At 37.5% G+C, this 25458-nt stretch overlaps 1 protein-coding gene across 12 annotated transcripts in view; it reads right to left on the reverse strand.

Annotated features, from left to right (window-relative positions):
- Gpcpd1 (glycerophosphocholine phosphodiesterase 1) overlaps window positions 1-25458 on the reverse strand; it is a 57784-nt gene that overhangs the window by 19901 nt on the left and 12425 nt on the right. For 8 of the 12 annotated variants that reach the window (XM_076570691.1, XM_076570688.1, XM_076570692.1 and 5 more), the window contains exons 4-11: window positions 24795-24879; window positions 18175-18250; window positions 16372-16413; window positions 13395-13518; window positions 8904-9135; window positions 4658-4820; window positions 4020-4152; window positions 2619-2673 (exon numbers count right to left, since the gene is read on the reverse strand). In XM_076570691.1, the coding sequence (XP_076426806.1) occupies window positions 2619-2673; window positions 4020-4152; window positions 4658-4820; window positions 8904-9135; window positions 13395-13518; window positions 16372-16413; window positions 18175-18250; window positions 24795-24879 (910 nt within the window). The remainder of the gene's footprint in view (window positions 1-2618; window positions 2674-4019; window positions 4153-4657; window positions 4821-8903; window positions 9136-13394; window positions 13519-16371; window positions 16414-18174; window positions 18251-24794; window positions 24880-25458) is intronic. The other 4 variants (XM_076570697.1, XM_076570698.1, XM_076570695.1 and 1 more) reach the window with 1 other exon arrangement.

Here is a 25458-nt window from a genome sequence, read left to right on the forward strand (position 1 = left end):
CAAGGCCAGTCTAATCTACAAATCATATTCCAGAACAGTGTATAGGTGCTCTGCCTGCATGCATGTCTGTGCTCCACCAGCATGCCTGGTCCCAGAGGTCAGAAAAGGGCATTGCATATCTTGGAACTGGAGTTGCAAACAGCTGTGAGTTGCCATATGGATGCTGGGAACTGAACCCAGGTCCTCTGAAAGAGTAGCCAGTGCTGTTACCCACCAAACCATCTCTCCCGCCCTCTTTCCTGTTCATTTCCAAACAAGGAAACATAGCTAGCTAGTTTTGGGGCTCTAAATAAGAAAATACCACACAGTTTCTGCAAGAGCACAAACTACACCATTTCTTCATAGTTCTAGCACTTGGAGTCACATCATCCTGGCTAAAATGCTTTTTTGTATATCATCATCCATTTGAAAGAAAATTTTGGCCCGGCGGTGGTGGCGTACGCCTTTAATCCCAGCACTTGGGAAGCAAAGGCAGGTGGATCTTTGTGAGTTCGAGGCCAGCCTGGTCTACAGAGTGAGATCCAGGAAAGGCACAAAGCTACACAGAGAAACCCTGTCTCAAAAAACCAAAAAAAAAAAAAAAAAGAAGGAAGGAAAGAAAAGAAAAGAAAAGAAATACTGCAGCTTTGAATTTATTTAATGTCTTCAGCTCTAGATCAAACTTCTAAGGTCTAGTTATGGTATACAAGAAAGAACTCTTGTGCCTTTAAGGAGGCCATGGTTAAAGGAAATAAAGTCTTGACTTGTGTAAATTAGCCACAAAAATTTTACTAAACGGTAAATGCTGCTTAGTTAGCAACAATGAACTAAAACTAGTTCCAAATTATGAACTATGGCCCAGTATATCATAGATTAGTATATCTTTCAAGTAAAGGAAAAACTTGATACTAATTTTTTTGAGACAGGACCTCACTGTGTAGCCCTATCCAAGTGCTGGGATTAAATGTATGTGCTACCATACACAGCTCTCCAAATACTTTTAAATACTAAAACAATTACTATAAACTATTTAGGGTGACATAAATTATAAAATGTTATATACTACTAGAAAAAAGAAGGAAAATGTTGCCAATTAAACCATGACTCAAGCTATTCTGATTTCAGAGGGGCTAAAATATGAATTACCTTAGAACAGATATTAGTTCATTAAATAATCCCAGCATAAGCAAGATGAGGTCAATATAGTCCAATGATCTAGGACTTGCCTAAGGTCCTAGATTCAATCTCTAGTATTGAAAAAAAAATTAAATCAACTTTTTCTTCTTTTTGGTCTTTTTGAGACAGGCTTATTATATAGCCTAGGCTAGCCTCAAATACATGTAATTCTTCTGTCTCCACCACCCAATTTTTTCTTTTCTTCTCTTTTTTGGCGGGATGGGGAGGTGGGGGGTGTGTCAGTATATTTCTATTTAGCTCTGGCTGTCCTGGAACTCTCCAACTCAGAGATCCTCCTCCTGTTTCTGCCTCCAAGTGCTGGGATTAAAGACAAGTGTCACTATGCCCGGCTTAAAGTACTTTTTCAGGAACATGGAGGCCACTGTGAAAAACAGTGGAAAGGAAAAGAATGAGATGTCTTCTTATCCCCCACCTCAGTTAAGTTTAGAGTCTGAGTCTCTATGGTCAGGTGGAGGAAGCAAAATAAACTCTAATACTTTATGATTGGATAAAAGAAGAAATTTAACCGTTTCAAGTTTATTTTCTTTTAAGAGTACAGAATAATGTATTTCAACATGGTAGTTCACACATATATTGATACATTTTTTTAAAAAAGTGTTATAGAGAGACAGCCAGATGATAGTATAAGTAGGGACACTTGGCAGCAAGCCTGATGACCTAAGTTCAATCTCCAGAACTCATATATGGTGGGAGCAAGGTGCTGAGACAGAATTCCTACAAGTTGTACTCTGACCTCCACATGCATACCATGCCATGCAGATGTATGCCAGCTTCCCACCCCCAATAAATATTAAATGCAATGAAGTGTTAACCTCAAAAATGGATGGAAAGGGGGCATGGTAGCTCATACTTGTAATGGGCTAAATCATGCAATTTAGGTCAGCTTCTATTTTTGAGACAGAAAGACCCTGTCTCAAAAAAAAAGAAAGAAAGAAAGAGAGAGAGAGAGAGAGAGAGAGAGAGAGGAAGGAAGGAAGGAAGGAAGGAAGGAAGGAAGGAAGGAAGGAAGGAAGGAAGGAAGGAAGGAAGGAAACATCTGTAGAGGAGTTGGAGAAAGTGGTTAAAAGCTCTTATTCACTTGTTCTTTCAGAGACCTGGGCTGAGTTCCCAGCACCCACAGGATGATTTCCAGAGGTTTGTAACTCCAGCTGGAGGAGATATGACAACTCCTGGCCTCCAAGGAAACCAGAAACACGTGCAGTGCACTTACACACATGTAGGCAGAACACTCATACACATAAAATATTTTTAAAGGCTGGTTATTATTCTGTTATTTACATGTGAATCTTCATCACAAACCTAAACACAAACACCAAAAGATATTTTATTTTCACTTAGAAACATTTTCAGAACGAGGAATAGTTTTCTTTCTTAGTACAAACTGGAAGAGCTCTTTGTCTCCATCTCAACACTCTAAAATTGTTTAAAGAAATGATACTTACATGACTGGCAGCATTTCTTAAGGAAGCAATAGTATTTTCCTGTACTTTAGCCAGCCTGAAATAGAGAAGAAATGTAGTCATCAAGGACCAAAGAAAAGAAACACTGTAGTAAGACAACTGCCTCTTATCTTCAACAGTGAAAACAAGACTTACCTTCTATGCTGAGGCTAATTTTCCTATACTCAAAGTGTGATAGTGAACAAATGTAGCTGGTATGTGCACTGCATAAATACAAGCTCTAACTACTACTACTAATGATAGAGGTATTCCACATCATAACAAATACCTTCCCTGTACTTGGATTTTTCTTGGAGACAAGTAAGGTGGCAGGGCATGGAGAAACTGAGACAGAAGACATTTACTACTTGTAATAAAGTCTCCAAATGTCCTCACATTGGCAAACCATTGGGAACTGGAACTGACTGGCACACCAAGGGGTAGATTCCATGAAGAAAAAGAAGGAAAGGCACTACAGGGATAGCTCAATGGGAAAGAGTACTTGCAGATCAAGCATAAGGACTTGAGTCCAGATTGCAGCACCCACAATGTTAGCAACCACATTAAAAAACAAACTAACAGCTGGGCAGTGGTGGCATGCGCCTTAAATCCCAGCACTCGAGAGGCAGAGCCAGGAGGATCTCTGTGAGTTCAAGGCCAGCCTGGGCTACCAAGTGAGTTCCAGGAAAGGTGCAAAGCTACATAAAGAAACCCTGTCTTGAAAAACCAAAATATATATATAATATATATATATATATATATATATATATATATATGGGGACTGGAGAGGTGGTTCAGTGGTTGAGAGCATTTGCTGCTATCCTAGAGGACCTGAGTTTGGTTCCCAATATACACTGGATAGCTAACAATCTGTAACTACAGCTCTAGGTGATCTGACATCCTCTAAATTCAATGAGCATTGCACATACATGAACACACACAACCCACCACCACCAAAAAAACAAAAACAAAAAAAAAAAAACCAACCTTTTTTTTTTTTTAAGGTAGGATTCAATTTTATGCTTAGAACCATGGGTATGCAGCTAAGAAAGAAGCACTAAGGATAACCTTGACCAAACCCTTCCACAGGGGAGGAAACTGAGAGCAGCTTGCAAAAGCAACAACCATAAGAGACTCAAAAAAAAGCTTTCTGCATCAAAATTTCCCTCCTGGCTTTCAATTTTTAATGTCTTTTTCATTATGTATTCAGTACATCAAAAAGATTGAACATTATCTCAGGAGAGACTTGGTTTCTATTGAAATAGTAAACCCTTTTCCTTATAACCGCTTTTGTTTACTTCTAAAGGTAATAAAAAGGCATCTTCTGATATTTAGCAGGTAAATCTATTAACCTTACCAAAAATGGGCTACTGAATGGTAATCTCACCCAAATATGCAACTTACTGGGCAGTTGTTGTTGAATTCCCTGCACCACGATGTCCAACATCCAGTGGTATTCTTGGCTTCCAATACTTGGAAAATGAAGACTGCATAGAACAACTGTATCCTGGTAATGGCTTGATGATGATAAAATCAACTTCCATAGGGGAAAAGAAGGGAGGGAGGCATGATTAAAAAGACCACTATGAGCAAAGTGGCATCTGAATAGAACCAGCTCTGTTAACCTCTATCAAACAAGAAAAGATCAAGGCAAAACTGATTCAGAGTAAACCCAGAAAATTCAGTAAGTATACCCCTTAAAGTGTTATTGTCCTATTAATAATGAAAGTAAACTGTTTATTTGATCTTCACCATTTGCAAATACTCTATTTAAACTAATAAAAATTCTTGAACTGGAGAGATGGCTCAGAGGTTAAGAGCACAGGGTGCTCTTCCAGAGGTCCTGAGTTCATTTCCCAGCAACCACATGATGGCTCACAACCACCTATAATGAGATCTGGTGCCCTCTTCTGGTGTGTAGGCATACATGCAGGTAGAACACAGTATATATAATAAATAAATAAATCTTTAAAAAAAACAATAAAAATTCTAGCATAACCTTAGGTTAGTTTTAAGGGTCTATCTGCTTCTCCTCAACTTACCTCTGACTTTGCCTATAGTTTTTCTGGAATTTCTGCTCATGATGGGCAGAGTAAGGACTCCAGCGCTCCTCTCACCCTCAGCAATGGTAGATGACAGGAGGCATGCTGTGCCCACATGTCCAGGAAGAGCATCACCCTGAACTACATGCTCACTGAGATCTTCCTAAAAACAACAACAACAACAACAAAAAAGTTCAGAATGTCCTGAATTTTTATTTATATTTTTTACACTTTAAAAAAGTTGTGTGTGAGGCGCAAAGCTACACAGAGAAACCCTGACTCGAAAAACCAAAAAAAACAAAACAAAACAAAAAAAAGTTGTGTGTGTGTGTGAATGAGATTTGGCATGCAAATGCCACTGCATACATGTAAAGGTCAAAGGACAACTTGCCAAAGTTGGGTCTCTTCTTCCATCATGTGAGTGCCAGGATTGAACTCAGGCCATCAAGCTTAGCAGCAAGCACCCTTACCCACTGAGCCATGCTCTCACTGGCTCCAATGGAAAAATTTTTAATAATAGATTTAGTTCTTAAATAGTATGTTGGGGGTGGTAGATATATACCTATGAGTACAGTTACTTGTGGAGGCCAGGAGAGGAGATCAGAACCCCAGGAGCTAGAGTTACAGGAGGAAATGAGTTGTCCCACCTAGACACTAGGAACTGAGCTCAGGCCATCCACAAGAACAGAAAAGGGCTCTTAACCACTGAGCTGTTGGGGAATATTTGTGTACACTGTAAAGATGTTTCTCTGCCTAAGGTGCCTACTGATTGGTTTAATAATGAGCTGAATGGCCAATAGCTAGGCAGGAGAGAACAGGTGGGATTTCTGGAGAGCAAGAACTCTGGAAAGAGAGGTGGGGATCTTGGCAGGAAGGCGGATATGCCGTACTGTACTAAGAGGTAACTGAGTCATGTGGCATAACAGATTTAAAAAGTATGGGTTAATTAAGTTATAAAAGCTAGTTGGAAAAAAGCCTAAGCTAAAGCCAAGCTTTCATAACAGGCTAAATCTTTGGGCCATTATTTGCAGGCTAGCTGTCCAAAGATAGTCCCAAAAGAAAACCTGTTACACTGAGCCACCTTTCTTGACTGCCCTAAATATTTAAACACTGTCAATTTTCATGCCCAAAAGAACTTTGAAGTGAACTTGGAGTCTGTGGAAGACAACTAATGAGCAAGGAACCTAGGAATACATGCTCAATTGGTAGGATATTTGCCCAAGTATTTATGAAGCCCTAAGTCTGATCCCCAATGTAGACAAAACGAGACATGGGGGTACATGTCTATAATCTCAGCACATGGGAAGAGGAAGCAGGAGGACTGGGCTCAGTTCAAGGTCATTTTTAACTATAGAACAGTTTAAGCTAACCTGAGCTACATGATACCCCACCTCAAAGATAAATGTACACATGATGACACATATCTGTAATCAGCACTCAGAAGGCCAAGGCGGGAGTATATTTATAGTGAGATCTTAAGGTAGGCACTTCAGTAATTTAAAAAAAAAAAAAAATGTTCAACCAAAACTTCATACTCTATTTTTATAAATTCCATCATCTTAAGTTTAGATCTATAATTTTCACATGAGATCTTATGTAATAAGAGGCAGGCATTGGTGGCGCGCACGCCTTTAATCCCAGCACTCGGGAGGCAAAGGCAGGTGGATCTCTGTGAGTTCAAGGCCAGCCTGGTCTACAGAACTAGTCCAGGTCAGGGTCCAAAGCTACAAAGAAACCCTGTCTCAAAAAACCAAAACAAAACAAAAAAAGAGGCAATCAAAAAGACATTCACAAAAAAACTAAAAATACCATCAAATTAAATAATTTAAAGATTACAAAACTTTTAATATGTAACAAGTTTCACTCAATATGTTTAAGTCTACCTTGATTCTGTTGCTATCAAGAAAATGTAGCTAGGTAATACCACTATCAAAGCATGTTCTCTTCCCTCAAAAAACAGAAATCAGCAGAGGCAGCAAAGAAGCTAGAGGTTAAGGAACCGGTACATATACTTAACAGGACAGGCACACTATATAAGGGCGTTAGGGAAGGTATCAAGCAAGTATTACTTGCAGGAAGCAAAAGAGCTAACAATTTCTATTACAAGTGTCATTAGGTTGGGACCTTAGCATAGAGTCTTTAAAACCTGACATAAGTTTTACTAGCTTTTTAGACCAGCAAGATGGCTGAGCAGGTCCAAGTCCCGCTATGCAAACCTGATGTCTCAGTTACTTTTCCACTGCTGCGATAGTACACCATGACCTAAAATAAAGCAACTTAGGGAGGGAAAGGGTTTATTTTAGCTTACAACTTATAGTTCATTATCCAGGAAAGACAAGGCAGGAATCAAGGCAGAAACTAAAGAAGAGGCCATACAGAAGCACTGCTTGCATGCCTCTCTCAGTTTGATTTCTTTCTTTCTTCCTTTCTTTGGTGTTTTTTTTTTTTTTTTTTTTTTTTTTTTTTTTTTTTTTTTTGGTTTTTCGAGACAGGGTTTCTCTGTGTAGCTTTGCGCCTTTTCCTGGAACTCACTTGGTAGCCCAGGCTGGCCTCGAACTCACAGAGATCCGCCTGGCTCTGCCTCCCGAGTGCTGGGATTAAAGGTGTGCGCCACCACTGCCCGGCCTTTCTTTGGTTTTTTAAGACCTCAGTTTGATTTCTTATACCATCTAGGACCACCTGCCTGAGGGTGGCACAATGAGCTGGGCTCCCCACATCTATCATTAATCAAGAAAATACCCACAGATTCACCTACAGACCAACCTTATGGACACATTTTCTCTATTAGGATGCCCTCTTCCCAGGTATGTCTAGGTTTGTGTCAAGTTAACAAAAAAACAACCAGTATATCTGGAAAACTGGGTTCAAACCCCAGACCTACATACAGATGGGACCAAATTGCTAAGTGTCCTCTGACCTTCACATGAGAATGTGGCATGCACATCCCACCAATACACACAATAAAATAAAAAAATTTATTAACTTGTTGCTAAACATATTAAGTTATAAAATAAATCTACCATCACAGTGAATTGTTATAATTAAAGGTACATTGAAGCTGAGGGTGTAACTCAATTGAGAATGTTTGTCTAGCATGCATAAAGCCCTGGTCCCAGTTGCAGCCCCACAAAAACTGGGCATAGAATAGAGGTCCATGCCTATAATTAAGATCATCCTTGACTACACACTGAGTTAGAGGCCTGCTGAAGGAATTGCGCCATTCAGCCCAATAACCAATTGGATGAAGTGTTTTTTGGCATTATGGGTGTGGACTGCTCTGAGGCTATGTGACACCTTAAAAACTGTGGGGCTGGGGTCACAGGCTCTCTTGGGTGGTCAGAGCAGGAGCAAGCTGCTGAGAAGTGTGGCTTAAAGTTTGGTTCTCACCACCCTTGGGCAGAACAGCAGGACAACTGGATCAACAGCAGTGTCTACCTTGTTCTGCGTTGTGAATGTACCTTATAAATCTCGTTCCTTAATAACTCTTACCAGGCACTTTACCTCAATGTCCCTCACTATCCGAGGTCCAATGTGGAGCTAACCCATGTCCACCTGAAACCTGTGTGGCCTGCCCGGGTGCTTCTGCACCACTACCTGCGCAGTGAGTTGCATGCTCAAACTCATCTTTTAAAATCCCACTCTGTCAGACATACACCCGGGCTGTGTGGCCATCCCCCTCCACTCACCTTTGTTCCACAGCCTGGTGTCCCAAGTTCTGCAGCCTGCAGAGTCCCACCAGCATTCAGGCTTTGGTCCAGCAAGCAGTTCCTGCCAGCTCCAGGAGCATAACACCTCTCATGCCCAAGCCCAGGTTTTTAAAATCCCCTCTGTTCCTGACCTGGAGCCATTACACCCACCAGAGGCGGGGCCTGCAGCAGACTGCAGCCATCACAGGTGCTACTTAGGCACAGCCCTGCCCCAGTCTGCAGTGCCTGCATCTCCTGCCTCGGAGCTGCCTGCAAGGCCTCCTGTCTCCCACCTTGCCCCATGAATGGGCTACAAAAGGCCTCATTAGGAGAAAAAAAACTTCCACCCTTTCTACCCAATCCATGGAAAGTTCTTTGAACGTTTTATATTTATATTACTTAATAGGCATAGACATCTTGTCCTGGTTTAAAATAGAATTCTACTGAGGTTGCTTATTCTGCTCCACTAAGTTTTTCTAAGGAGCAAAATCTAACCATTTACAAAAAATAAGTTCATGCCTGAATTCTTTGTCTAGTCCCTCACTGAAATAACTACTCACCTCAAAAAAGTCAAAGATTAATTCCAAGTTATCTGGCTCCATTGTCTGTATGCTGTACTCGGTCCAGCGATCAGGCTGTAAGCCATACCCACATTCTGGCTGTGAGTGCCTGCACTTGAACTCATTGTCACTTATTAAAGATATCTCCAGGCTGTTGGACATTTTGTGAAGAATAGTGGGAGACACCTTGTCGTCATCATCTTCCTCCAGACCCTCTAGTGTAAGCTTTACCCTGTATTGACAGGAGAAAATAATGAAACCCAGTAAGGGGGAAAAAAAAAATCACAGAATGTACATAAATACAAAGTGTTTTTCAAAGAACAAAAATAACATATTAGACAGACTATTCACACTGCAAGCTTATTTACTGTAATATTACTTATAGCTAGCTCTCAATTTCTTAGCCTTGAAAGAACAAGAACTCCTTTTGGGAGATCTCATTTTAGGTAGACAATTTGATAGATGGATTGATCTCCTAAGCACAAACTAAATCAAAATCTACTAAAGCATTTTTCTGGTTTTTCGAGACAGGGTTTCTCTGTGTAGCTTTGCGCCTTTCGTGGGACTCACTTGGTAGTCCAGGCTGGCCTCGAACTCACAGAGATCCACCTGGCTCTGCCTCCCGAGTGCTGGGATTAAAGGCGTGCGCCACCACCGCCCGGCTACTAAAGCATTTTTAAATGTACATTAGAATTGGAGGTTTAAACTGAACACTTGTGGAACATTCCTTTATACTGTGTGAAGATATGTCACTGTGATTGGTTTCATATAAAGCTAAATGGCCGATAGCTAGGCAAGATTGTCAGGGCAGAGAACCACTGAAAAGAAGGCAGAGCGATGCAGATGCGAACAGGACAGGAGGAACGTGGATGATGTAAACAAGCATCAAGGCAGCACAAAGATGAATAGAAATGGCTTAATTTAAGTTATAAGATCTAGCTAAAAACAAGCCTAAGCTATTGGTCAAGCTTTCATGATTAATAAGAAGTCTCTGTATGGTTATTTGGGAGCTGGCAGGAAGGACAGAAATATCCACCTACAGAACACTTGCCATATTCCTCTCTACCACAGTAATAGCCCAGGTACCTTATAAAAAGTAACTACTAAAGAAAGTATTACAGCAAACATCACTTTGTATATGTATAAATATTTTCTTTGTTTTTTATTTGGCCCATTTGTTTTAAAACAGGGTCTCACACTATGTACCTCAGGTGGCCTGGTACTAGCTATGTAGCCCAGGCTGGCCTGAAACTCACAGTAATCCTGCTATCTCAGCCTCCCTAGTGCTAGGATTATAGGCATGAGCCACAACTTGAGGCTTTATGCATAGATATTATTTGTACATATATGTACCCACTTCTTTTTTAATCGACCCAAGAATCTGTAATAAGCCTCATAGTAATGAACACAAAGATCAGTTACCCAAACCATAGGGCACAAGGACTAGTTTACTCCTAAAGAGAGGCAATTAGTTGTAGAAACTTTTAATGTCAAGAAGTATACTGAGGTCAGGACTATTTACTGTAATACCAATTATAGCTAGCTTTCGATTTCTTAGCCTTCAAAGAACAAGAACTCCATCTGGGAGATCACATTTTAGGTAGACAATTTGATAGATGGATTGATGGTTTTTGTTTTGAGTTATTGAAGTGTTTTGGGGTGCAATACCAGAACAGTATTATTAATGAAGTAATCTGCATGTTTGGCCTGTCAAAAGCCATTATCTCCTCTCAGAAAGAAAACTCTATGAATAGTTCTGGACAACTATTAATCAGCCAGAGGGATACATCATGAGAGACCAGAAATTTACAGAAATGAGCAGACAAGAGAACCATTTAAAAGAGGGAGCAAGTCCAAAGGAAAGGGATCTGTAATGGAACAAAAGATAAAAAAAATCTTCAAATAGCTATATGATGCTGTAGTTCGCTACAAAGATACATTTCCCATCTATGGATGAGTAGAATAAAAAAGAAAGGTTTCTTTAGAACTTGGTACTACCGGGTTGGGGATTTAGCTCAGTGGTAGAGCGCTTGCCTAGCAAGCGCAAGGCCCTGGGTTTGATCCTCAGATCAAAAAAAAGAAAAAAAAGAAAAAGAAAAAAGGTACTACTGAGATACATGTTCACTGCTATACTTAAAATGCAAATGCTATGCCAAGTTTTAAAATTACTGAGGCCATTACAGACACATTTGTTTTCTAAACCATGATGGCTAAGTCTATCATTAATATAAATTTCAGTGAAAAATATGACCAGAACAGTCACCTATTTCTAACTATGCACATTTATTTCAAAAAGAATCAAATCTTTTATCATGTAGATCCAACTACATAGAATTATAAGAAAATATTTTGGTTCAAGTCTAATGAGCAAAGTAGCAATCAAAACCCTCATAATGATTTCTATATAAACAAGAATGGCGTAAGACACAGTACTAATTTTCATTCAAATCAGACCCCCAACTATTATTTCTTAAATGCAGCACAGGAAAAACATCCTAAAGTCTTACTCTAATGAGACAATTCACTAAACTGCAGAGTAGTGCATGTCTACAACCTGTGCACTAGATCAGGCTAAAGCAGCAATTCAAGGCCACTTTGGGTACACAATGACCCCCCCCATACACACTCAAAAGAATGTGTAACATATCTTCCCTTCATTTAAAACAATCTGTAAACAAAAACTTAATTATGCACAGCAGACTACTTAAAAAAATGAAGTCAAATAGACAAGGCACACATATTAAATTCTCTCATCACAATAGCTAATATATGGGGGTTTAAAGTGCTACTGCAAGGTGACCATTACTGTTTGACAAACTTCCAGTATTTTGACATTGCAGACCACACTTCTCCAGCATGTTTTTACTTTTATTTTTAATGATTCTCACTATTAATGGCTTTCCCTTTGGGAATTTGTGTGGGCCTTGGCAAAAGATGAAAATGTGTACAATGGTAGCTTCTCTAAACAAAGTTAATTCTCTGGAAAAAAATATCACATTGTGTCCTCCTAATTACACAAAGAACAGGAAACTTAGATATTTACTAGACACAACTGATCCCAAGGATGAAATGCCTACAAGTCAGATGCACAGCCTGAGGCCATCAAGGGCAAAAGTTCAGTTAATAAGTATAGAGAAATCAGAATGGTATGCTATGGTATAATGGGAAAACAGTAAGACATTAGGACCTTCCCTTTCAGGAGTGCATGAGGGGAAACAGGCCCATATAAAAGACTAAGACACAAAGGGACACATTTGAGGAATAGCTCAGTACTTATCCCTTGGAGGGATGAAAATAGCTCTTAAATTGTAGTGGAGTATCTAGTCCCAGAAGTCCTTTTCCCAAGGTCAGGCATTTGGAAAAGGGTCCCTATTTCCTCGGGGACTTGAAAAAAGTTCCAGCGGACTTGAAAAAAGTTCCAGCTTGCTACAAAGAAAGTTAACTCTGGTCTCTGGAAAGAGGAACTTAACATATGACTGCTGCCCATTGTCAAGATCAGTGCTAGATTCCTCAATTGCAGATCTCAAGCCACAGCCCAGCTCACATACCCCTTTTCTCCACTTTAATCCTATATGCAACTCTAGAGTATAAAAGGTTTAATCATTTTTCCATAAATGCTGCTGGCAATCATCCAGATTCACCCTGAGATCATGTCAGTCCCCCCACCCCCCAACTCCACACATCCTCTTTGGTACCTGAACACTCACCTACTACCCACCCCTGCTCAAGCAGGTCTCTGGCAGCCACTTTTTCTTGTGATTGGGATATGTTTTATAACATTTAGGTAAGTATAGCAAAACAACTAAAGATTTATAGGGTATATCATTATGAATTATATTAAAAAGATAATATCAAGGTCTCCCGTTACTGCAAATGGACATTTCTACCCAGCCTTGATATACCAGAAAAGCATGCTTGTTATATATCAAAACTTAGAATTCTTGATTCCAAAATCCCATGGTTAGAAGTCAAGAGTCAAGGTAGGCTACATCTTAAGGAAGCCAGCTTACTCAGATTTATGTTCAAAACTAATTTAACTATCTTAGCAAAGCTTTTCCATCTATCCCTAAAACAGGGAGTGGGGAGGGAGGAAGGGAAGAAGAGGAAGGAAAGCAGCAGACTCTGGAGTTGCCAGGATAACTTTTACCTTTCACTGTCAAAAACTAAGTCATAACAAAGTTGGGACTCTAAAAGCCATTTCTGACAATCATTTTCTGTTTATGCCATTTTCCTCTCTCCATAAAATTACTCATTTTATCAACTTTAAAGCAATCTCTACAGTATGAAAGGTTATTGACAGAAACTACTTGTTTTTATAAAAGAGAATTTTTCTGGTTGCAAATTTAGAGGTTAAGACTAATATAAATGTGTGTAACAGTAGTATTTGAGGGAGATAAACAGTTCATCCTAGAATGCTATCATTTTAAAGGTCAGATATCTACAGTAATAGCAAAAATAAATGGCCTAAGTAATAAAATCACATGGTCATACCTAAATCTAGACTTTTTGAATTTTTTCTTGGTAATTGAGACAGGAGGTTTCTCAGAATAATGCAGACGTAATCTTATTTCAGTCTGACATGTGAGCCATCCAGAATCCAGTGTTTCAACACCATCTGGTGGGATAAAAAAGAAGGATAATATAATTACACAGCTGTAAGCAATCCAGTTAAGTTTAATACATATTAACAATTCTAGTTCACATTCATATTTCAATACACTGAGATTATGTAATACTGGTCCTTTTCCAACATAAAATGTAATTAATACATTAACCGTAATTTAAAAAACCTTAAATGTGTCACTGAAAAAGAACTTTCATTTGAAGTTAGAGAAACAAAGCGAACTGACTACTAATAGTCAGCTACTTGGAACTTTGAGTAAATCTGTAAAAATTGCCATTATAACCTGGGAATGTCTGTACATTTTTAATCCCAAGACTCTGGAGGCAGAGGCAGGTAGGTCTCTGTTAGTTCCAGGCCAGCCAAAGCTACATAATAAGAGATCAGTCTCAAACAAACAAACAAACAAGGATTGTTGCTGGGCATGGCACCCTTCCATCTCAGCTGGGCATGGTACCCTGTTAGTTCCAGGCCAGCCAAAGCTACATAGTAAGAGACTTATCTCACAGAGAGATAGATGGAAGGATGGATGGAAGGAGGGAGGGAGGGAGGGAGGGAGGGAGGGGGGAAGATACATACATACATACATATATATATAAGGATTGTTGCTGGGCATGGCACCCTTCCATCCCAGCACTCAGGAGGCAGAGGCAGGAAGATCTCTGAGTTTGAGGCCAGCCTGGTCTAAAAACAAACAAAAAACAAAACCTGAAAGTCTTCATATCCAACTAAATCTGACTATGAGACTAGTATAAAAGACTGGAGAAAAGAGAAGAACTAAACTGTGTCAGCTCTGATTCTCACACTTAATATGTGCCAGCCACCATAACATTCTGCTAATACCACTTAACTTGAAGTTGCCTACTAATGAAGATAATAAAATTTTCAAATACCAGTGGTGCTGTTTTCAACCTAACCTTTTAAATCAACAGGACTTAAAAAAAAAAAATCAAAAGGTATAACTTATGTCTTAAAATCTTCTAATTTCAAACATTATTTGTAAAATGGACAAAGTCAAAGAAATGCTTTTCCACCCTGAAAACTAACTAAAGCTAAATTTAAAATGCACTGGGAAATGAAAAAGATAGCAAAGACGGAAATGCTACAATTTATGGCCATAAAAAGTAATTAACACGACAGATATTATGTCATACATTACAGCTGAAGAAAAATCTATTCTCTGGGGCCTGGAGAGAGTATATCTGCTCTCACAAAGGACCTGAGTTCAGATCCCAGCACCCACAGTAGACAGGTCACAACCTGTAACTCCAACTCCGAGTGTCACCCTCTTCTGGCCTCTGTGGACACCAGCACTCAGGTGCACAGAAACATACACAATTAAAAATAAAATGATCTTAACTGGGAGTGGTGGCCCAGAGGCAGATAGAGCTCTATGAGTTCCAGGCAAGCCAAGGCTACATAGTGAAACCTTGTCTCAAAAAAAAATAAAAAACTAGCCGGGCGGTGGTGGCACACGCCTTTAATCCCAGCACTCGGGAGGCAGAGGCAGGCGGATCTCCGTGAGTTCGAGGCCAGCCTGGTCTCCAAAGCGAGTTCCAGGAAAGGCGCAAAGCTACACAGAGAAACCCTGTCTCGAAAAAAAACAAAAACAAAAACAAAAAAACCAACCAAACAACAACAACCCATTCTCTATAAAGTTTTAAAACAACATATATATATATATAAAAATATACTATATATATATATATTTACTATATATATAGTAAATAATAGGACAAGACCTTAAAAATAAGCATTAAAACTATTCAAACACTTTAGACTATATTATTTTCTTAATATAATACTTCCTAATGAAATATATGGGGAAAGGTTCAATTCCTTTTCAAATACTGCCATAGCATATATACTGCCTCTGTGTTTAATGTATATAGTAAATCCTCTAAAGAGCATTCTTGCCGGGAAAGTACAGTGGTCACCAGCAACTCATCTCTGGTTCAGAGTCAGACCACTTCTGATCCTTAGGTACAGCACTCAGGATAAGACAAGGCAGCAAGGCAGTCTGATGACTGGGAGGCTTCAAACCACTAGAGAAAGTTTCAATTTTGTTTTGTTTTGTTTTTTTTGTTTTTTCGAGACAGGGTTTCTCTGCATAGCTTTGCGCCTTTCCTGGAACTTACTCTGTAGCCCTGGCTGGCCTCGAACTCACAGAGATCCACCTGGCTCTGCCTCCTAAGTGCTGGGATTAAAGGCGTGCGCCACCACCGCCATGCAGGAAGTTTGAATTCTGAGGATCAAGTACTTATCGGAGCAGAAAGGCATAAAAACATCTTAAGCATATTTTGAAGATGTGTTTCTTTATTATAAATTAGTTTTTGAAGAGTTAGCAAGAATTACTAGAAAATTCTGGCTGTGTGGATTTATTGTAAACACATTATTTAAACATATAAAATCTACCAATTTAGCCCACAAGCAACATTTAGCTCTTTAAATGTTTAGAACCATTATATTTTCAATATAAGTGTTAAAAAGAAATGGTAAGCTAACATTTTAATACCAATATATATAATTTTAAAAATATTTGTACCTATTTATGGGTATAGTATCATTAATTTAAAACATATATCCCATGTGTAATCAAATCAGAGAAATTAGCATTATCTACCTCCTCTACCAGGTATACTTCTTTATAATTATATAAACTCCTAAATCTGAAATGACCAAACACTAAATGCAAACCTTGAAGCTATTTATGATTTAACAGAATAGACTTGTCTCTATTTTCAGTGTCGCACTGTGTTATCTCAGTATGTTACGTATCTCCAATGAGATGTTAAGGCAACAGGTTAATCATACCATTAGATGTTTTCAAAATACAGTCTCACTTACTGTGGATTCCAAATTGTCCATCATCAATAATGATTTCGCTTTCTGGAATTCAAGGAAAATAAAAGGCCTAGTTAAAAACTCATGATGTCTACAGAACGAATGAACAACTGAAAATTTACTTTAAGTACTGTTTACAATGGTAATTATATATATAACGTAAAGCAGCCTACGTGAATAAGCATGTTTATTGTGGCCCTGGATAAAGTATTCCCTTTCAGGAGGCCAGCAAGCAATGTTGGTCCTACAGACTTAAGTGATTGTTCACAAGGAGAGACAAGGTCCTGGGAAGGTGCTCTGTGGGATGGGACGAAGCTCAGCACCCACCATGCATTAGCCTACCAAGCTCCTTGCTTATGTCTCAAACCAACAGTCTTGGCACAATTAAAATGCTTATTCTTATGTGGTTCACATCCAGAACTTGGCTAAGAATTAATGTCCTCAAACCCCAACATTCTTGCAGCCAGCCAAAAGCTTTATAAACAGCATCAACTTACCTGTACATACAGAGCTGTGGAGAGCTACCAAGAGTAAATGCTAGCACAGCCCTTCACTAACAGTTCAAGATCATGAAAAAAGCTGCAAAGCTGTATCTAGTAAAACATGAAAGACGTTTCCTTCTTAGTACTCTTCTCAGCTTACTTTAAGCAAGCCTGAAACCATGTTAGAATAAATGGCGTGTTTCCTAAACACTGTCCAGCAGACTGCACATTGCCTTTAAGTTTACATCACCTTCCCCCCCAAAGCAGAACATTAATTTCTATGAGAACAGAAATAAAGTCATCCCACTTCTCACAATGCAAAAATATATTTAATTTCAAGATGCATCCAAATGTAAACTGTGTTTTAAAATACTTAATTCTCATTAAGCTCCAACTTCAATATGAACTATTGTAATTGTAAAGATGCTGCTGTAAAATCTATCAGAAATATATTAAATGTATTACATGTATTATATGTAAGAAGAAAATCCAATAAGGAAGATGGAGTGAGACATCTATTTAAACACCATGTGTCCTTTAAAGAGGGCAAAGCAGAAACTCCTACCACTTCTAATCTAAGCTACAAACCCCACAACCAGTTGTTACTCCTCAACTTTGATTTCCTGGAGGAACTAAAACATGTACTTCTCAGACTGATTCACTTCACAACTACAAGTGAGTAGTTTCATGTATGTAAAATGAGTGTCAAGATCTATTTCAGCATAGACAAGTGAACTAAAAAACACTTGGATGAAGAGAATTGCCATTTTTTTTGGCACAGAAAATTGAATTAAAAAACAAAAAACCTCTGAATATAAATAATAGCACAGCCAAGAGGGAGTTTGAATGAATTAGAAGAATACATCAACTATAACAAAGAAATGTAAATTCATTTAAGTATTTACTAGTATTTAAAAAAAACAAATATGATAACTATTAGCATTCAAAATTGAACTCTTGAGAGTTTTTGTTTTAGATAAATTCTTTCTTAAAATGTTCTCTAAATTTGAGCAATAAAGCCATGAATCCTCAGTAAAGAATATTATTAACTTTCTAACAACTCCAAATTTCAATGTCTCATAATAATCTAAAACCCCCAAATAAAAATAAGTAGACAAGCATTTCTAATAGTTTATAAAGAAAGGCTATACAAACTGTTTAGTTTTGGAAATAAGATCCATGAAATGTTAAGTGATTATCTGTAGTACTGACAATGCATTGATTTTAAATTTCAGAATAAAAATGCACTAAGTCCCTAAGCCACTGTGCAGCACATTAGTAACTTTATGCATACGCCTCAAACAGATGCAGTTAATGCCCATACCTAAAGGGGTTATTGATCGTGGTTGTAGATGAGTCTCCCACTTGTGAACTATGACTTGACATGGACCACCGATAGTCTGCAATTTAAAAGTTAAACGTCTGCAATAATTTCTTATATCTTATTTCTACCCATGGTTTCATTAGATGTTTGTGGCCTAAGTCTTACACTAAATATGAGACCAAGAAACAAGAAATTCATCTTGCTAATTATCAATACTATTATGTCCCAAATCAGACATGTACCCAGGTCACAAAACATGATGAAATACTACAAAAAAAAATGTGTTAAAGCAATAAATAAAAAGAACTGAGATGAACTGGCATACAAAACTCTCTTTAACCCAAATGCAAATTTATCTACAATACTTTTTTTTTTAAAGAAAAATTAACTTTGCACTAATATTAATTCTATTTAAAGTTAAAGTTAACATCAATTATACTTCCTTTGGTATGTCAAAGGGATGTTTCTAAATATTCCCCTACATGTTGAAGAGATAGCCTAAACAACCTATGAGAACAGGACAAGATCACTTAGCACATATTACTGCAGGAACCTAGAGGTATAGCAAAATCTTCTACTTAAGAATACTGCTCATTACATTTCTCATATTATAGTAACTCATGTTTGCAAAGAGCACAAGAAATCCTAGAAGAATACATAAGTGAACAGCCAAGTCTGAAGAATAACTGTGGTAAAGGGAAACTAAATTAACACCAAATTTGAGATTTACGCTTTCAAATTTAAAAGCCATGGTATAATAATTTCTTATGTTGATATCATGTTTCCTTACTAGTAAAGAAAATTATGTGCTGTTGCTGCCACACAATTTTAGAACAGGAATGAACCAACAGCAAAGGCCCTCTGAACAAATACAAGGCAGACTAAAGAAACTTACATATTTAAAATCATATGCCAAAAAAAGTACTTATACATTTTAAAAGCAGACTTTGAAACTGTAACCCTGTAAGACAGAATTTTTTGTATACTCTGATAATTTAAATAAAATATAGAGAAGCAAAAAGGAAATACAAAAATTACTCACTATTACACTATTTCTGAATAATTACTACCAACATAAATCTTTGAACTTGGAATATATAAGCTTCTCTGTGTATATTATACACCTTTAGATGGCTCTTCCATAAAAGTATTCCACAATCTTATTGGATTTAATTGTTGATTTAATTTGGTAAATGTGTCAATTAATCAGTATTCAACAAAACAGGCATAGTATTAAACAATATAATTCCAGAACTTAAAACAGGTAAATTCTTTTCTAAAATTTATAAACAGTTAAAAACTACAACAGCACTGAAGGTTTACTCAAATCATTAACTCTGAGATACTAAATGACATGTTCTTTCACAATAACTCTTTGCCATTACATTGGTCATCTAAAATATGTTGAATATTATAATTTCTAATACACTAAAAAAAGGACATTTAATCCTACAATACCTGCTATATGCTTAAAACTGTCTTTAAACTGTTTTTACATTAATTAAGAGTGTGAGTGCATGTGTGTGCGTGTTCCTATGCTCACACATGCAGGCATATTTTCATCTGTCTTTTAATCTTCAAAAGAAGCAAATGTATACATTAAAAACAGGTATGTTTCTTAGTAATGAAAACAAAGAGTTATCTAAGCTTTTTCTCATTCACTCTACCTCTCTATTACATCCTTCTACCTCCTGGCAGCCAAACTACCTTTCAAAAATGGTGTGGACTTATCAGTAATCAAATATGAAATAAAAGAGTGCCATGAATAGAACTATTAACAGGGATAAAAACAGGAAGAAAAGAGAGTTTGTTTTGCTTTGGTGTCGTTCCAGTGTCAGGATAACTCTACGGAATGATGACTACAGTACCTACCACCTACGAACAGTCTTATGAATTATTATATATTTCATAGAAAACCTATTTTAGTAATTATTTTAATATCTTGACTTTCATCAATTAGTAACAGATCTATTATTCACATAGATTTGAATAATGAGGAATAGTTTAATAGGTGACTTTCTGTCTACAAGCATTCACACTATAGATACGTGTTGGCTGATACAGCATTAGAGAGTCAAGAAACAAAAACAACACACCTTTGATCCCAGTACTCAGGAGCCAGAGGCAGATAGATCTGAGTTGAGGCCAGCTTGGTCTACATAGCCAAATTCCAGACCAGTCAAGGCTACATAGTAAGACCCTCATCTCAAAAACAAAACAAAACAACAAACAAACAAAAACCCTAGTTTTAAAGTAAGTACATTGATTTCTAAGCTGTTGACTATGACTTTTACATACATTAGAGAATATAATCTTAAATTTAAATTTCACTGATGGGCTTAAAAAAAAAATAACACTGGCCAGGTGGTGGTGGCACACACCTTTAATCCCAGCACTTGGGAGGCAGAGACAGGCGGATCTCTGTGAGTTCCAGGCCAGCCTGGGCTACCGAGTGAGTTCCAGGAAAGGCGCAAAACTACACAGAGAAACCCTGTCTCAAAAAAACAAAAAAACAAAAAAACAACAAAAAAAAAAAAAAGCAAAAAAAAAAAAAAAAACTGAAATATTAGGAAATTTAAAATCTCAGAAATGATTCAAAAATACATAATCCACCGGGCAGTGGTGGCGCACGCCTTTGATCCCAGTACTTGGGAGGCAGATCTCTGTGAGTTCGAGGCCAGTCTGGGCTACAGAATAAATTCCAGGACAGGTTCCAAAGCTACACAGAGAAACCCTGTGTCGAAAAACCAAAAAAAAAAAAAATCCTTTATGCTAATATGCTAATTTATAGGCTAAATATAATCATCCATTCTTATTCTTTAAAATTTTGAGAAAGAATAGTTTTATTTCTTCAAATGATGTGATAACTTTAAGCATTTGGAATACAGTAGGTTATTTTTGGAGAAAAAGTAACAAGCATTTTATTAACATAAATACCTGCAGTTACTTCACAATTTAATATATAAAATCATGACTATAGAAATATTTCTAAACATTACTAACAAAAATGTTTGCATTAATTTCTGAAAAGATTTACTTATTGCTTTCTCTTTAAAAAATTATTTTTAATTATGTATAGGTGTGTCTGCATGTGGCTGTGTGGTGCAGGTGCCCTTGAGGCCAGAGGCATCAGATCCCTAGAAGCTGGAGTTACCCACCATTGTGAGCTAACTGTGGTAGGTGCAGGGAACTAAACTCAGGCTCTCTGGAAGAGCAGCAACAGCCCTTAGTCACTGATCTGTTTCTCTAGCCCACTTGTTGCCTTCTAACACCACTCAAGTACAACAAGCAACAGGAGAGAGAAAGGACACGGAGATGAGTTTGCTGTATGTTTTTAATACATCAGCACACCCAACTGTGAGTCAGGTAAAGGCACTGCTTAAAGACAAACTTTACTGATTCCATTCGTCCCACAATTTAAAAAACAACCTGCATATAAGAAGATTTTTTTTTACTCTACAATACCAGATACAATATTATGTAACTACATTTCTAGTAAATGTCCAATAAGAAAATGATCATCCCGACAATCAAATAAAGGTAGGTAGACCTCAAGTTAACAGTAAAGCATTCGGCATCCAGAAGAATATTATTATATCAAGAAGCCACTCTAAAAAATGACAAGCTAGCCTATTGTAACAATGAGCAATTATCTTATAACTGACTGACTTGTTAAAGCATTTTAAAAATTAAGAGATGAAAGTCAAAATAAAAGTTAACAATGAATTAAATTATGAGTGTTAGCATTATAAAAATTATGATACTTTTAAAACATAATGGCTTGTTTTCACAAAAAATTAGTTTTTCAAAAAACATAATAAAAATTGGGTACATTTCACTCTAAAAAAAATTCATCAACTCCTTAAATTTAAATTTTAATTCCTTAAAAAAGTAGTTTAGGGCCTGAACAGATAGGTTAACTGTTAAAGACACTGGCTGTCCTCCCAAAGGACCCAGGGTTCAGTTCCAGTATCCACACAGTGGCTCACACCCATCCATAATTGTAGTCCTAACTGTGATGCCCTCTTCTGGCCTCTGGGGATTCCAGGCACACACATGCTGCACAGGCATGCAGACGCACAGGCAAAATACTCATAAAGGAAATAAATAAGTCTTTTTAAATTTCATTATTTAGTGAAGATGTGAAATCAATAGACTCTATGTGGACCCACACTGAGTTTCCATTCTAGGAATGTCCATCACCTTTGTTTGCTATATTTAAATAAAGGAACAATTGCTTCCTGTAAAATTACTGAAATTTATCACATTAACACCTTACTCTCACTTTACAATGCCTATAAGAATAAACACAGCTTTGAGAAACTGAGAAAAAGGAGGAGCTCACAATACCCTCCCTTTCTTGTGCTCCACAGATCATCAATTTGCTAGGGATAGACATTTTCTGCAGTGGTCTAGAGATTGGCAAGTTGTTTATTCTCCTATAAATAACCCTTCACCCATGCACCTGTAAGCAATTGCAATCAAACTCACTGGTACTCGAGCACATACTCATGGATGTGCATGTGTGCATGCATGTGTGCACATGCGCTAGCGCACATACACACACACACACACACACACACACACACACACACACACACACACACACACACACACCAAGAAAGAAAATAGAAAAACTGAGATAAAAAGGACTTTACAATTCTAGCAAACTAAAAAGAACATGTCGAAGAGAAGAAAAGTATGGAAAAACAAGAATTGTGACATTGTATTTGCTTACAATAAAACTTAGTAATGAATGGGACCCAGGAAGCCTGTATTCAAGCCCTTCATCTTACAGATAGAGCTGGCATCCATCTAAAGGAGAAGAGCAATCACAAGCTCATCTGCCTCAAGTTCTATAGCTGCCTAACTAGACCTCCTAAAACTCCTGTCCAGTGACCTGCTTATCTTCCACTTCAGCTTTCCTATCAACCATAATATTTATAAGATATGGATTCAACTGATTCACGTATTTTCATTATTCAAGATTCCTTGCATTACATCTATCATTTGGCAATACACTGTTAAGACAAAGTTTCATAATAATTATAATAAAAAAAAGTTTCATTTTAAAAAGGCTAGCAACTTTTAGAAGTGTCACTTTAAGCTGGCATGAGGGGAAAAGACTGTAGCCATATGCATGGGATTTTATGTAGCTATTTACTCTAGTCCATGAAAAACATACTTACCAGGGCAGCCCCTGCATCACACGGTACATGTGTACACGATACAGAGCAAGCACCTACTTAAAGAAACACACTCACCAACATATACTGTAAACTTTTGCAAGTATTACAAGGGAAAACTCAGTTGGTTACTGTTAGGCAGATTTCCTGCCAATTTTCCAAGAGGTATCAGTGGACTAATCTGCTGCTTTTGGTTACATTTTTTTTTTCATGAAAATAACCACACTACAAGTTGGCTTATTGTGGCCTGTGTTGACAATAGTTTTATATAACTGCCCAAAGGACTCACTTTCACTGTCCAGATCCTCCTTTCCAAATAACATTTAATTTCCCATAACACAAAGTTTCTGTATACCAGGACTCTCATACATCTAATCCTGAGTGCCATGGTTTGTTTACTCATACATATTGCTCAATTTGTACTGGAGGACTGGACCATGAGGTACAACCCCTAGACCAACCAAATAAGCAGATGCTCTTTTTTGTTAGACTATTGTCAAGATAAGCCAACACCATGATTACCCACAATGTAATTTCAGTTCAATTACTGAATGTTTACAAAATATTCTTGGAATAAAAAACGTAATAGGTGCAAAAGACAGCTAGAGTGGATTTGTCCGTTTTTATGACAGCTGAGAGTGAGGTAACAGTGGTTGCTAATATGTTCATATATAAAAGTATTCTGTAATTCCCAAGGGAAATACATTTTTTTCCCAAGGCCTAGTCCATGTTTTGTTTCCTACACCCCTGCTAAACCCTTGTTCACATGCACAAGTGTGGCAAAGGTAAAAATCCAAAGGGAAAGAAGGAATCCTTTCACTAAATAAATCAATGTCTGTAAATTAAGGAAACAAGTTAACATTTTCTTTTCTGAAAGTTAAAACAATCCTAAAATAATAAATGTGAACAGGTAGATTGAGAACCAACAGATGCTCAAAACTTTTGGAGAAGACCCTGACTGATCAGCAGCATCTATGGAAATCTCTAAGAGGAATCACTCTGCTTTTGGTAGGTGTTAAACAATGCAGCCACTAAGAGACAGATGACTGCCATGAAATAATTTTTAAAAACAGTAACTTGCTTAAAGTTGGCTAACGTACTTCTCTAAATGTATTTATGCCATATAATATTAAAAACAAATGAAAAAAATTTTAATTGATACTAGTTTACAAAGTTACAGAAAATCCATGCATTAGATAACACTGTAGAACATACTTACTATTTATTAGTCTTTTAAAAATCCCATGACAGACAATGTTTGTCTGTGAAGTAGGTACTTACTTGTTTTTCTGTTTTTGTTTTTGGTATGAAAATGTTATTGAGAGTTCTATTCCTATTTGACCAAAACATACTCATTTAACTTCTAATGTTTTCAAACTTAAAGCAGTTGCTTTTGAAAGTCCTAAAGAAATTGGAAAATAAAGAAAAACATACCTTTGGTTCTAAAAAGCACCCTCTGAAGTAGCGGTACTGAATTGATATTCCTCTACTGAGAGCAATCGTTGCTTTCCATAACATACTGGTGGATTGGGGACAAAAAAGAAACCAAACAAACATCAATATCAAAGTAAAATGTATAAAGAACTCATAATTCACAAAAGTTCTCAAATAAGGACCCTACTGTTGTGGGATACTTGTACACTAAGTGAAGATGTGTTCCTGTGATTGGTGTAATAAAAAGTTAAATGGCCAATAGCTAGACAGAAGAGAATAGGTGAGACTTGCAGGCAGAGAGAGGAAGACATAGGGCTGAATGTATGCATGTAAGATTCACCAGCAAGACATGGAGATGAAACAGGAGGTGCAGGATGAAAGAAAGGTAACACCACATGGCAGAACGTAGATTAATATAAGTAGGTTAATTTAAGTTATAAGAGCTAGCTGAGAACAATCCTAAGCTAAGGCCAAACTTTCATAATTAATAAGTCTCCATGTCATATGTGAGCTGGCGGCTCAAAGAAAAATCCAACTACATCCTACCCATGATTTTACTCCAGGCTTGTCCAGCAGGCAGTGAGAATGCAGTGTTAACCCCATTCTCAAGGAGTTTGCTTTCCTGTGTGGGTAAACAAATACATAAGCAAACTACAAACACTAA

Source organism: Peromyscus maniculatus, chromosome 4, assembly GCF_049852395.1.
Source record: "Peromyscus maniculatus bairdii isolate BWxNUB_F1_BW_parent chromosome 4, HU_Pman_BW_mat_3.1, whole genome shotgun sequence".
NCBI classification, from domain to species: domain Eukaryota; kingdom Metazoa; phylum Chordata; class Mammalia; order Rodentia; family Cricetidae; genus Peromyscus; species Peromyscus maniculatus.